The 13,730-nt window shown below is 39.4% G+C and overlaps 2 protein-coding genes across 4 annotated transcripts in view; both read left to right on the top strand.

Annotated features, from left to right (window-relative positions):
- Positions 1 to 3,026: 3,026 nt before the first annotated feature.
- Positions 3,027 to 11,515, top strand: Ip3k1 (inositol-trisphosphate 3-kinase-like protein). Of its 3 annotated transcripts, XM_083099712.1 has the most exons (8): positions 3,027 to 3,185; positions 3,315 to 3,876; positions 3,985 to 4,265; positions 5,613 to 6,432; positions 9,372 to 9,692; positions 9,786 to 9,994; positions 10,111 to 10,582; positions 10,722 to 11,515. In XM_083099712.1, the coding sequence occupies exons 4-8, from the start codon at positions 6,316 to 6,318 to the stop codon at positions 10,929 to 10,931; spliced, it is 1,329 nt and encodes a 442-aa protein (XP_082955838.1). In that variant the 5' UTR covers positions 3,027 to 3,185; positions 3,315 to 3,876; positions 3,985 to 4,265; positions 5,613 to 6,315; the 3' UTR covers positions 10,932 to 11,515. The 3 variants fall into 3 exon arrangements, with proteins under 3 accessions (XP_082955838.1, XP_082955847.1, XP_082955857.1); XM_083099721.1 differs by lacking the exons at positions 3,027 to 3,185; positions 3,315 to 3,876; positions 3,985 to 4,265 and having other exon boundaries at positions 5,635 to 6,432; positions 9,356 to 9,692; XM_083099731.1 differs by lacking the exons at positions 3,027 to 3,185; positions 3,315 to 3,876; positions 3,985 to 4,265; positions 5,613 to 6,432 and adding an exon at positions 7,798 to 8,631.
- Positions 11,516 to 12,207: 692 nt separating this feature from the next.
- Centrocortin (cerebellar degeneration-related protein 2-like) overlaps positions 12,208 to 13,730 on the top strand; it is a 28,533-nt gene continuing 27,010 nt past the window's right edge. The window contains exon 1 of the mRNA XM_083099685.1: positions 12,208 to 12,648. Coding sequence (XP_082955811.1) covers positions 12,576 to 12,648 — 73 coding nt within the window. The 5' untranslated portion in view covers positions 12,208 to 12,575. The remainder of the gene's footprint in view (positions 12,649 to 13,730) is intronic.

Here is a 13,730-nt window from a genome sequence, read left to right as displayed (position 1 = left end):
TTAATTAATGAAGCAGTCGTCATCGTGGACGTGAATAAGTTCCGGTCGACCTAATTAACTTGTTTCATTTTCAAATCTTATTTTTTTAAACATATATTCACGCAATATTCCTCTTTCGATTTAGGACGCAATAGTTTTTTAATCACTCAAAAATTTCGTCTTAATTATCAGCGATGCCCCGATATCTCTGCGATATTTAACGGAGATTATTTGAGCTCCTCGCTTGACGTCATTACGCGAGACTGAAGAGGGAAATTGGCGATAATTTTTCGAAGAAATATACATATCCGAGATATATCCCGGGCGATCGATTCCGAAATAGCAAACTCGAAAAATCCTTCTTCTTTAATATCGCAAAGAAATAACAATCTTGCGAAATCAAACGGGAGATGAACCGACGAATATTTTCGCGACACGGTACATCGGACATCGTTGTTATTGTTGTCGGTCGCGTAGGCGTGTACTTGTCCAAGGGCGATTTAAGAAGCGAAACCGCGCTCGATTAATGCTAAGAGAGAGCAATCTCGTTAAAGATGCTTTATTAAATTATATCTTGGACCGAAATGTCATTTTGAGGTCTTCAAGACGGAAAACGCTCGTCGTCATATGTTTCAATGCTTGTCAATCTTGCAAATGCGTTTTGCATTTTACATATCAAATAACGCATCGAGTTAAGAAATACGTATCTCAGCGTACAAACTTGTATACAAGATACAATTCAAATTATTTTGCAAACTGTATGCAACTTCCTTAATTAATTGTAAATCAGGATGCGCATAATTGCGTGTCTTTTGCCGATAAGTCGCAGTAGAAGCAGTATTTTGCTTAGAAGATTAACGTGATTAATGATGTGAATAATAGAGATGCGTCTCTATTTATATACTTAATTGTATCGCACGATATTCAATGATTTTTTTCTTCCAGCCCCCAGTGAAGTTTATGATATGCGAATTTCTTGTATCGAATGACGCCAGTAGCCTCGTAAATACCGATATATAAATACAGATACAAACGTGCGTTGCAATTATCGCGTTGATACGCAGAGATGAGTATACATAAGCGAGTGCGAATTTTCGCGTTTGTTTATTTATCTCTTTTCGCGTTGTATAAACATTTCCTTTGTATTCTCACCTATATTGCACAGTCTTTTTTGATGTGTGTACCGCTTCGTGAGCGGATGCTTGGAACGTGAAACAAATGCTGACAAAAGTTCCACTCGCAATCGTTCATATCTTCCAAACTTTAACGGCAAACATTCGCATTCACTATTCGTTCGCTCAATGTATACATATCTTGACACATTGTGCCAATTGGACTTTAATAAGCGCATCGTATTAAGATGTGTATCTTTAACGCAATCTTTAGCGCGCAATTTTGAGATAAGCGATTCTGATATATCTATTTCGATTTAATTTTTTTTTCTTTCTTTTTCTAAATCTTTTTCTATTTTTTCACTTTTGCTATTTAATTTATATATTTAGAGTGAATGATTTCCCTATATGTGCGTAGAATATGAAAACAGGATATATGAGAATTGGAGGAAAAGATTTGAGAGTTTGCTGGCTTTTTTGTGAAGAAAGGATGTACAAAGAATAGTACATTAACTCAAAGATTCACCCAAAGATTTATTATATATAATAAATATAATTTTGTGTTAAACTTGTATTATTAATAAATCATGAAGATAAATGATTTCTATAAATATTTGTTTACAGAAATAAATCTATTGATGGCAATCTATTAATTATAATACATCAGTTGGTTTTTTAAGAAAGCGTATAGCGAAAAAAGAATAAAAATAATAGACTCTGAATCGGATTCTGATTCAAATCTTGCAGGTAAAAATTCAATTTTGTTCAATATTATACACATTTCTGTATATTTTAAATATATTTATTACTAAAATAGAGAAAGTAGTGTTATTTTTATTCAATTATGCGCTGTTTTATAGACTCTCTCGTTTCATATTCATCAATTGAAAACAATAGTAGAAAAAGAAAGGAAATATCAGATTATAAAATTCAGGAAATTGAATCTTCTCATGTAGTTAATCGTAAGACTATTGTACTTGATTCAGGTGTTCTTATTTATGATACATATGACACCAAACATATTTGCAGATAATACATGGATGGATTAATTTTTCCATATAATATAATTATCTGTAATTTATAGATTCCAGTTCTGAAAGAAACAGTGAATCCGAAGCAGCATTATCTTTTGCAAAACAAGAAATTGATGTTGGAAATGTAGATCTATTAGTACATTCAGCAAAAGAAAGACCCTCCTTCATCGAGAATGAATCGAATGATTGGGATTATTCATGTTTGCATATTAATATCATATCACCAATTACGTCTTTTAAATTAAAACAATTGGGTGAAAGAGCCCAGCGATAAGAGAGCTCGCTTTATAGTCGAACGATTACAAAATTTGCATGAATCACTTGTCGCTCGTCCATCAGAGAGTCAAAAAGCGAAGAATCCAAGGGAATCAAAAGTATTACTAATGTTACACCAGCAACATGTTCTTGCATGCTTTTGTGGAGGGAACAATAAAGACCGGCGGGTATTGTGTTCAGTAAATATTTAAAAAAGACTTTATATTATATTGTCAGAGATGATATAAATTTTCCTTGGGTTTTTTTATTACAGCTGATGATATGGATTTAGGTAACATTGACTATGATATCTTTCATTGTGACTCTTGCTCAAAAAGATTCAATGAATGAAAGCGATGACAATATGATGACAAATGGAGCAGTCCTAGAGATTGTAATCGAAGAGATCGTAAACCTTTATGTATGTAAAAATTTATTATTATTTAATTTTTAACAGAAAGAAATTTATTTATGAGATTTTTATGGAAATATCTGTTTTCTTCGCAAAACTTTGAATTATTTAAATTGATGTCATAAAACGTATTTAAAATAATTAATCTATTGAGATAACTGATTATTATTTGCAGATCATAAAGGTGATACTCTAGTAGTGTGTCCTGCACCTTTATTGCTTCAATGAGATAATGAAGTGTGAAGCAGATGCAAACGCGATCTGTTGTTAAGATATATCATGGCAGAAATCGAGGGAGTGATTTTAAATACTTATCAAAAAGTGATGTAGTTATAACTACATACATACAATATATTAAGTCGAGAACATAAAACCAAGTATGCAATATATAAGGTAGATTAAAACTTAGAAATATCAATTAATTAATAAGTAGGCGAAAATATATAAAAACTTTAAATTTTATTAATACGAATAATAGACATCTATTTTGAATTTTAATCGCAATTAAAAATTTTTTGACAGATTAATTGGAAAAGAGATACTCGATGAAGCTCATATAATAAGAAATCATGAGAATCAAGCATCGTTAGCAGTTTGCAAACTTAAAGCAAAGAAACGGTGGATTCTTACTGGCACATCTATACAAAATGAAACATTAGATTTGTACTCTATTTTAAAATTTTTCAAGTGCTCGCCATTTGACGAAAGAAGAAGAAAAAGATATCAGGATCGATAAAAGAATAATTGAAAATATACTTGCAATTGATAATCCAACGTTTCATAAAAATCACTGTGATTTTAAAATTTCTCACGTGCCGTTTGATGATTTACGCGTTGGAAACTAGATTGATAACAACAACAACACTGCAGGTTATAAAAGATTGGTGATAATTTATATATTTGAAAACGATGGAATGTGACAATAACAACACTGCAGGTTATGAAAGATGAGTTTAGTCCTCAGCATCAAGATCTTCATAATCATCACCAATCTTTTAAAAGACCTCTGAATGATCGCTGATTAAATACCTCGTTCGCGATCAATCACTCTTCTCGTCAACAACAAAAAGGAATAAAGAATTAGGTTTGTATCAGAAGATGAAATTTTAGTCAGGAAATCTTAGCTCCTTTTATTCCGAGTTTTGCTAATTGAATTTTAATTTTTAATGCGTAATCTCACACGAGCTTTTAGGCCAACTCTCGGCGGATGCGTTGTGGTCGGTGAAATTCGCGAAACTATCGCCGTGACGTTAATCGGCGCGAGCTGTGATTCCGATTTCTCAAAATTTACGAAGCGAAGCGTCAAGAGAAAAAAAGATAGTCGGACGTCGCTTTCTCCATGATAAACACGCTCCGACTTACGTCAATGAGGATCGAAAGCGCATCATCGTCAATGACTAGGGATCAGTCGCAAGATAACGGCATCGATCGACCGGGTTATATGGGCCGTTAAAAAAGCACCTCAGCAACAAAGTAACAAACGGACAATTATCTATCGTACGCGTAATATCGATGAATTCGAGATTTTCCGTGTAAGAAAAGAGAGAAAAAAAATTGGACCCGCCGAATTCGCACATCATCATCACCACCACTCGTTATTTCCGAAAAACGCGGGTGTTTCTTAATCTATCCTGATTCATCGCCGTGATTGTGAATTTATGTGCGTACGTTAACCGGAAGTGAATCAGCTAATTCTCCGATACGAATTCCGAAAAGCTTGGTCTTACTAGTTTAAATGAAAATGAGCTTACGTCAAGTTTGAAAAATGTTGAATAGATCCGGTTGAATAGAGACAGTATTATTCAAGGAAATATCCTCGTCGGGTGACTTAATCATACAAGACACGAGCAAATTTTCATGAATCAAACAGAATAGAATTGTATGATAGGGAAAGAATCAATAATTTGCGATCGAAACGAATTTAAATTCAAAATAACGTAAAATTTTGGATGAAACAGATTGACATAAAACGAAATTGCAATTATATCGAGATTATTTTTTTATTTCTTTGTTTTCTTCCTTTTCTTACATCTTTTTCTATTTTTTTGCATTTGTTATTTAAATACGTATGTTTATGATGAAAATATTTTTGTATATATTATGCATATGTAGAGAATATAACAGGATGACGTACGAGAATTCAAAAGAAAAAGAGAAACAAATTTTTGAGAGAGAAAGAATATGAAAGTCTGACAATCAATATTCTCTTAATGAAATAAAACTGCTCAAATAAAAAAAAAAACAAATATCGATATCGAACTAAAATAGCGTATACGAATATATCAATATTAATTTAAAAATTATTTATATTAACTGAATAAATAATGATTATATCGAATATAGCGAATAGACGATATTTTAAAAAAATCTATAAAAAACTACAATGTAGTTTCTCACATAAATTATAATTTTTTTCAAATTTCAGAATTTCTCGTGCAGTAATAATCATATATATAAAAGCAGAATATTTTCAAATATTTATATTTAATTTAATTTATATTTAACTATTTTTTAAATATTTATATTATTTAAATATTTATATTATTTATTATATTATATTAATTTATTATATAATATAATATTTATTATATTATATTTTATTATATTAAATATTTATATTATTTAATATAATATTTTATTTAAATATTTATATTAAATTTAATTTATATTTAACTATTCAACAAACATAATTATATAACATTACATGTATAATATAATTAGCTCCTAAAAATCATTCAAAACTATTTTAAGAATCTCAAAATTGCACTCAATATTAAATAAAATTATGAAATATTTGATAACGTCAATAAGCATCTCTAGGACTCGCTTTCTCGGCGCAAAGACGACCGGGCGGCGATCCCTCGAGCTCGAAAAAAGGGGGTCCGATTTATTCCTCGCAGCCTCCTCCTAACCGCAAATTGCCAGGCAACTTACGAAACGTGCCGTCGAGTCGGAGAGGGAGAACGCACCGATAAAACTACATTCGCGCTCTTTCGTCGCTCAGTGCCACTCACGGTTCACGGTGCACGCATCGTGCGGTGACGTCATCAAGCGAGACCTCGTCTCGTCGCCCGAAGCGCAGAAGCGGCTGACGTAGTCGCGAGGGAGCAAGAAGATAATAAGAGTAAGAATTGATAAGAAGAGGAGAATATCGAGCGCAAGAGCGATAGAGAGAGAGAAAGAGAGAGATCGAGGAACGGGAGGAGAAATGCACCGAGAGCGAGAAGGACGGGAGGAACGCGGCGAGCGGCCAATCGGCGACTCGGGGCGCCCGCGAGCGTAGGGCGTAGGTGTGGGTCTCGCATTCGTCAGCGGCATCGGGGCCGGCGATGATCTCGGCGACACGCTCGATGGAGGTTAGGTTCGCCCGCGAGCCACGACGACGGTAGAAGAGTGTTGTTGGTTGCGAGGGACAGCGAGAAGCCTTTCTTTCGCGCGTTTCGCGTACGTGCGTGTGTCACGCGACCGCGTATCAATCGTGACGAGTGTGACCCACCGAGCCTTCCCTCAAACGGAGTGAATAATGTCGAGCAGCGTGTGCCACGCGCCCCTGCCAGCCCGAATGGAAGCGTTCACCACGAGGCTCTGCCTGCGTGCGGTCGACCAGTATGAGCGGCTTCTTCAGACGCACTTCAACAAGGTACGCCTCGCCCCCGTCCCGCGAATTTCCCCTCCCTCCCCCTCGAGGCGCGTCCGTCGCGAATGTCAATCGCGCAAAACGGCCATTAAATGTCAACGGAATGCGAAATGCGAGATACACCGCGAGGACGTTCCCACATCGCGCAGCTGTGCGTATATGCTTTAGATTGATGTAAATCGCGAACGCAAAAAGATCCCGTCGTATGTAATACGTGTAATCTGTTAATCGACACGCACATGCGTACGTGCATGCACGAGAGATTGAAACGTGTCGTCCCAACGTCGATTCGAATCGTCGGTTCGAATCGTCGGTTCGACCACCCGGTTTCCAACGGAAGATCATTGACCTGGTGTATCCACCCCACTTGCCAGCGCTCCGCGTCCACGATTTCATCTCGCTTCGACGAACGAATGTATCATACACGGTGTATTAAAAATACAAAGATGACTTGTATTCGCGCGGCTTAATTCGGTCCAAACTGGCCCGGAATTCGTAACGTCAAATGTCCGTAATCGCTCGCCAGTTTGTCGAGTTTCGTCCTATCGAAGAGCTGGCGAATAGCATCGCGAGAGATACGCTTGTCTCTCCGATGGAATTATGGTAATTTATTATCGCAAATATTTGCGCGCGCGTGCGTAAAATCATTTTTCGCCACGCGAAAGAGACACACTTTGCGCGTATATATTTGTGTGCGTGTGTGTGCGTATGTGTATGTACAAACTGGCGCAACAGGAGGTCGCTCGAGCGCAGTGACGTACACCTTCTTTCGAGCATCGCCTTCCGACTTTCCTCGCCGAAGAAACGACCGAGGATCCTTTCCACGAGCGCGACCATTCATTCTTACACCAGCAGAAAATCGTCTTATCTCACGATATCGCGCGATGCATTAATCACTGATAAAACTTGATACGAGAGATACGTGTAAAAAAATAACGCACGATTCCATGTTTTTCCTATTATGTGACGCACGCGATCAGATATGCAGTTTTAAAAATACATTTAACGCCTTAATAAATGCACGTGTGCCAAAGGTTTATTATTGATTATGACGCAATTTCGAGAAAAAAAAAGGCGAGAAAAAGAACGATTATCGTTCCCGATAATTCCAGCGAAATTCGCTCGACGAGATCGCTCGGCCAGGGAGGGCGATCCCGTTTCGAGGACGGTAAAAGGATGCCCTAGGGTTTCACGGAGCGATACGCGACTGCGAGAGAGATCGCTCGAGGCGCGCGTTGACACAGTTTTCGAGCGCGAGCGCGGATACACTTGTTACCGTCGAGCGGAACGTCGCGAATCACGCGTTTCGCCTCGTGAAATTGAGGTATGACAGTTCCACGTGTACGTCGAGAATTATAAATACGTAGACGACGTAAAGCGAGAAGGATAATGTCGACCATTGCGAGAATTTATGCGGCCGCGAGGAAGGGCCTTCCTCCTCGTGGCAGACGCCACGTATATTTATAAAAGCGCGCCGTTTATCAGCCCGATTATTTTCGCCACAAAAGCCGCATTACGGCGATTCGCGACGCGATGAATGGCCGAGGGTGAGACGCGTTAAATTTGACAGGCGAGACCGCGCGCGGAGGCGCAATTAACATTCATTAACGCTCATTTATTTTTCCTCGACGAATCGCGAGAGTCTCGTTTTGTACACGATCGCCTGTTTTTGCTACGGTTTGTTTTTCCTTTCCGCGATACCGTATCTTTACCGTGTCTGCCGATCTTACTCGCTCCCGACGCGTCGAAAATATTTGCGACGCTCTACGTAAAGAAACAATTTAATGACTCATCTTAAAATCACTGAGCAATCTTCGATAATTTACGGTAATTTATAACAATCTTCTGTTCGCGTGGATGCGATCAAGGCATCGTGCAATTACAATTTTTGCGAAAATCGAATAATGATATCTTTAGAGCGCAAGTAACGTTTCCGCTTTTTGTTCGAATCCCTCACCGCGGAAAAATTTGAAATTATGATTAAATATTATAGAAGAGAAAAAAACTTTAATTGACAGCAAGAGAGAGAGGGGGTATATTCTCTCCGTGTTTTTTTTCTCTTCTCTGGAATTTTAATGGCATACGTCAACGCAAGAAAACTAGAAATCGCGCGCCGATAGAAGGAAGATTAATTAACTAATAAAAATAATTTGCATGAAGAAATCTGTAGTATGTCTGCATAATCAGCAAGTGGAATGGGTGGTGCGTGTCATCTACATCATCTACAGCACCTCGCATTATTAGGAGCCTCGACATTTCGACCGGTCCCCGGGGCGACCGGTACAACGAATAAAAGACGCCAATGACGTCAATGGATAGTTCGAGAGAGAGAGAAAGTCGAAATATTTACGAAACGATCGCGCTCTCGTAGTCTTTTTCTGCGATCTCTCTCGAGGAACGCACGAATACCTGCACGAATATCTGCACGAATATCGCCGGCTGCGGTTGACATACGCTTCCTTTTCTTTTCTTCTCCTTGTCTCTTGTTGTATAATAAGAGATAAATCTGTGCGATTTATTCACGACTGTCCGGTACGATTCGTTCGATTAATTTCTCTCGTGTAATCGATGTTTACGTCCGAGCATAGGAGAGCCAATGATCGAGGCCGAAATCACGGCCGAATTATGGCGCGGACCTTGCCACGGAGATTAAAATGAATGGCGTATCGCGAAATCGAGCATTCGCATCGAAAAGTGGCGAAAACGCGACTTAACGCGAATAATGATAAACAACCTTCGAACGATTTCTCCATCGAAAAGCGGTCGGGATAACTCTTGGGGATTCGGTCTTGGAATCGTTAATTGTGATCGAAGGAATATCAGTTATCGCCTCGGATATTTTGTTTCGTCGCGTATCGTTTTTCCGGTTCCGGATGACTGAAATTTCGAGGCGACGCCTGTCGCGATTGGATTAAATTCTTAGTAGACCTCTCTGGTTGCAGCCCTCGAGCAAGGAACAGACCCGATTGAGCAATCATGATTCGACGGGCAGCAAGGATCACCGTCGACAGAAGGATGGGTCCGGCAGTAGCAACAGCAGCAGCAGCAACAGCACCTACAGCGCTTTCCGTCAATGGCGACGAAGCACCTCGATGGGCTCCCACAACAGCCGCTCCAGCAGCGCCGGCTCCAGATCGTCCCACTCGCTCGCCAAATTGCCCAATGATCCGGCCACCATCCGAAAGATGGAACAATTCCCCCTGGTCCTGTCCGACGCGACGATGCCGGACGATGCCGACCTCTCCCTGAAATTTCTCGCCCTGGTACGTGTGCACCTACTTTCCAAATACTCGATTAATTATCGTTATTCGTTTTCTATTAAAAAGATGTCTCAACGTAACTTTGCGATGTTGCAGAATGCTCTGGATCTGACGGCGCCGGCGAGCGATGTGCTGCTGAAGAACCGATTAAAGTCCTGGTTTCAATTGTCGGGCCATCCGGATGGTTTCGCACCTGCCGGTCCGGGCACTGTCTGGAAAAGGAAAACAGGCGGCGCCGAAAACACAGAGCGCATCGTTTATGAGACTCTGAGCAAAGAAGAAGCGTTGCGGGATTGCATACCGAGGTATATCTGAAATACTCTTGTCTTTTATTAAAGTAACGTAAGTGATAAAGAACGTAGACCGCGGAATGCTTAATGTGTCGTCATCGCAGATATTATTGAAATATCGCTCTTTCCAGATATTACCGAGAGGTCGAATACAAGGGTGATACGTTTATCGAGCTGCAGGATTTGCTGTTTGGTTTCAACGATCCCCACGTGATGGATATCAAGATGGGCACGCGGACCTTTCTCGAGTCCGAGGTATCCAAGACCACCGCCAGGCCGGATCTCTATCAGAAGATGATAGCCGTCGATCCGGACGCGCCGACCCAGTTGGAGCACGAGCAACGCGCCGTAACCAAATTACGGTATATGCAATTCCGTGAGCAACAGAGCTCGACCTGCAGCCACGGTTTTCGCATCGAGGCGATGAAATTGCCGGGCGCGCCACCGATCACTGATCTCAAGAAGGTCAAGTCGCATTCGGAGGTACTCGACACCATAAGGCAGTTTCTCGATAGGCGCGAGGACACCCGTCAGAAAATTCTTGCACGCCTCAGAAATTTGCGAATCAAGATTGAAGAGTCTGAATATTTTAAATCCCACGAGGTATTATATTATTTTATTTTTTTAAACTTTTATACATCGATTGTCATTGAATTTCATACATTTATTCATCTCATGATAATTTGACTATATATGCTTGATTGTAAAAATGTATGACATTATTATATCTTTCATTACACAGGTGATTGGCAGTAGTATCTTTATAATCTACGATAACGAAAAGGTGGGCGTTTGGCTAATAGATTTCGCAAAGACACGCGAGGTACCGAATGGACGGAAGCTTACGCATAGGCGTCCTTGGGAGGAAGGCAACCATGAAGAGGGTTTTCTATTTGGATTAGACAATCTAATTTCGACCATGGAAGAAATTTTCTCTATAAATACTAAATAAATTGCATGGCAAAGTTCAGAGATATTTCTCTCTGCACATTAAAACATTTTTTCGAGCGAAAAAAGTATTTGTATTACATCATTTCTTTCTGTTTAAATAATCTTCAATTCAATAGTCACATCATAATCGAAAAGTAGAATATAAGTAAGAAGTTTTGATAATCAAAAAAGTGACGTGTACCAGTACTTGTTTCTTTTTCACTCACTTTTTTTGATCGCAAGTTTTCGACGTGTTCGTTATTTATGTCATTGATATATATATATGTATTGGTATTTTAACACGAAAGACTGCTTTCTATTGCATTTCGCGTGAATTTTTGTAAGAGACATATCTTGAAACGAAATCCGCAACGCATTACTCCATGTACAAACGTGTAATGTACAAAAGTAGTTTTTAAGATAGTGATAAGTAACTCTAATTTGTGTAAACTAGGCAAAACTTATTTATGAGAAGTGCTTATACGTTATAGGAATAATAATGATAATAATAATGCGTTCTTACTTTTTCTAAAGAGTACTCGTCGCGTGCTCGATCGCTTCGTGTGTTTGAACTTGTAGTAAGGAATAAATCTTCATATACATTTATGTAAATTAGTTTTTCTATTTTAAATATATTAACGTGTCCTTAAAAAACCTGTAAATTCGATAGTTGTATTTATATAATTAAAACATTTGTTCATTTTTTTATACGTACAATCTACAGCTACAAATTATTCACAATATACATTTTTATTATTTTATTTAAAACCAGTACAATATATAACACTTTTTATCTATATTATTTTTTCATAATTTGGAAAAGAAAAAGAGACATTAGCCATAATGGAGTAATAATATATGATGAGAATAATGAGTCACAATAGCTGAACATTTATCAATTACCGACCATTATCGCTAATCAGATATGTCAGGATCTATTTCACAATCGATAATTAAATCGAGAACATCAAGAGCGAGCAAAAAAAAACCTTATCTTTATCGTGCACCGCAAAATAAAAACAGCGATACGTGTATGTGTGTGTGTGTGTGTCTAACAAGTCACGTCAGTAAGCGTCTCTCAAAGTATATGTACGTACCTACACGGACACATACAGGCATACAGGCTCTAACCGCTCTTTTAAAAATAAACAGCGCGAAAATCGCGCGACTCTCCGTAGCGGTAACGGCGACAGCGACGAGTAGAGGTGGAATATATCCATGTATGTATGTGCGTGTGTGTTTGCGTGTGTAGATGTGTGTGTGCGAAACGCACGGGACCGGGTTTGTCGCGGCGCTTACTTTGACGCCCGTGTGTGCTCCAGCTTAGACTCGTGTCCTTACCTTACGTCGCGTCGCGATTGTAATCGAGAGGACCGGTGTCTATCGCGCGTTCCCCTACATAGTTTTCCGTTTTTCGATTACATACATCGATCATCCGGGCGTCGATCTCCGATCAAATCCTCATGCGATCTTGTGCAAAATCGCCGGCGATTTTTCCGCGCACCTTGGCAAGGATCTCACCGTAACAAGGATCTTTGCGAGAAAGAAGACGGGGGTGGAAGGTGCCTTGCGTTCGCGCCGATTCACCGGCGGTTCCTCGCGATCGGAGATAAATATCGAGGAGAAGGGCGAGACGCGAGGACGACGACAGCTTCGATCATCGGCCATGGCGACTTCCCGGGACCTGGAGGACGACTGGTCCACGCTTTGCAATGACACCGACACTTGGACGCAAAGCGGTGAGTCTTCCGCAATCTTGCGTAAAATATTAACGATATTTCATCAAAGTCGAGCCGATCGGTTTCTAAAATAATCGCCAATCTCTCATGTTCAAAGGTGAAATGTTGTTATCGAGCTACAAGTGTCCCTCTGCTTATAATATTCGTTACGAAAGCTGAGATTACGCACACAAACGCCTCGTGACACTTTAGGTCAACGCGAGTGTCGTTGAATAAATTGACTTCGCTCAATCGCGTTTTACGAAATGCAAGTTGCGTTCCTGACAAAGAGAAGGGTACGTGCTAAGTAAATATACCTGTCAATGCGCTCTCTCGTCCCGGCATGTTTAGAATCCACGAGAGTTGTATAATCGTCGTAAACAGAAAAATAGAAGCGGAATTTATTTAAGCAGGAATTTGTTGGATGGATCTGGCCGTTGATGCTCGCCGGGGCCTCCTCGGCTCGTAACTTTCTTCCCGATTAATAGGAGGAGGATCCGTTGCGTTGTTGCGCGAGGAATTTCACGTTGTAAACGCAGCGATGCGATACGACCGGTCAAGCTAGACAGGGATTTCCATTCTTACTTCTCTTGGCGCGGAAAGAAAAGAGAAAAAGAAGCTACGAGAGTCCTCGCGAGTCGGCGAGATTGAAATGATTCTCGCGACTGTTGGCATCTCGATCTCGAAATCTCGTCTATTACGCGCGTGCGTGCGATAAAAGCGACGCATTACACACGTGCCGTTGGACACGTCACGAAAATTATGCGTGTCGCGCTTACGCGTGATTACATAAGGCCTGTTATTAAAGCCGAGATCTTCCTGCATCGACAATTTTCATTTTCGCTCGCGTGCATTATCGCGCGTGAAAGTGAAATTTCTACAACGTATTTCGTTCATCTTTCTCGTGTTTTTTTTTTATTTCATGGAAGAAAGAGATATCTACCACTTTTCCTAAACCTGTCATTTTATTTAAAAATATTTCCATTTCACTTGAGATAAAATATAAATTAGTAATTGATATATAATTATATAAAATAATATATAATTAATATACAATCAAATATAATCGCATATAATTATAATATATATATAATATATAATTA

Source organism: Camponotus vicinus, unplaced genomic scaffold (assembly GCF_025532165.1).
Source record: "Camponotus vicinus isolate PSW18456_S1 unplaced genomic scaffold, iyCamVici1.0 SCAF_1, whole genome shotgun sequence".
NCBI lineage: Eukaryota > Metazoa > Arthropoda > Insecta > Hymenoptera > Formicidae > Camponotus > Camponotus vicinus.
This window is presented reverse-complemented; position numbering and strand designations above follow the sequence as displayed.

Excerpts from the sequence above, each read along its gene's own strand:
- Ip3k1 (XM_083099712.1), top strand. The coding sequence starts at position 6,316 with ATGTCGAGCAGCGTGTGCCACGCGCCCCTGCCAGCCCGAATGGAAGCG. Across the intron at positions 9,693-9,785 it reads CCCTGAAATTTCTCGCCCTG|AATGCTCTGGATCTGACGGC; the intron begins GTACGTGTGCAC and ends GCGATGTTGCAG. Across the intron at positions 10,583-10,721 it reads AATATTTTAAATCCCACGAG|GTGATTGGCAGTAGTATCTT; the intron begins GTATTATATTAT and ends TTCATTACACAG.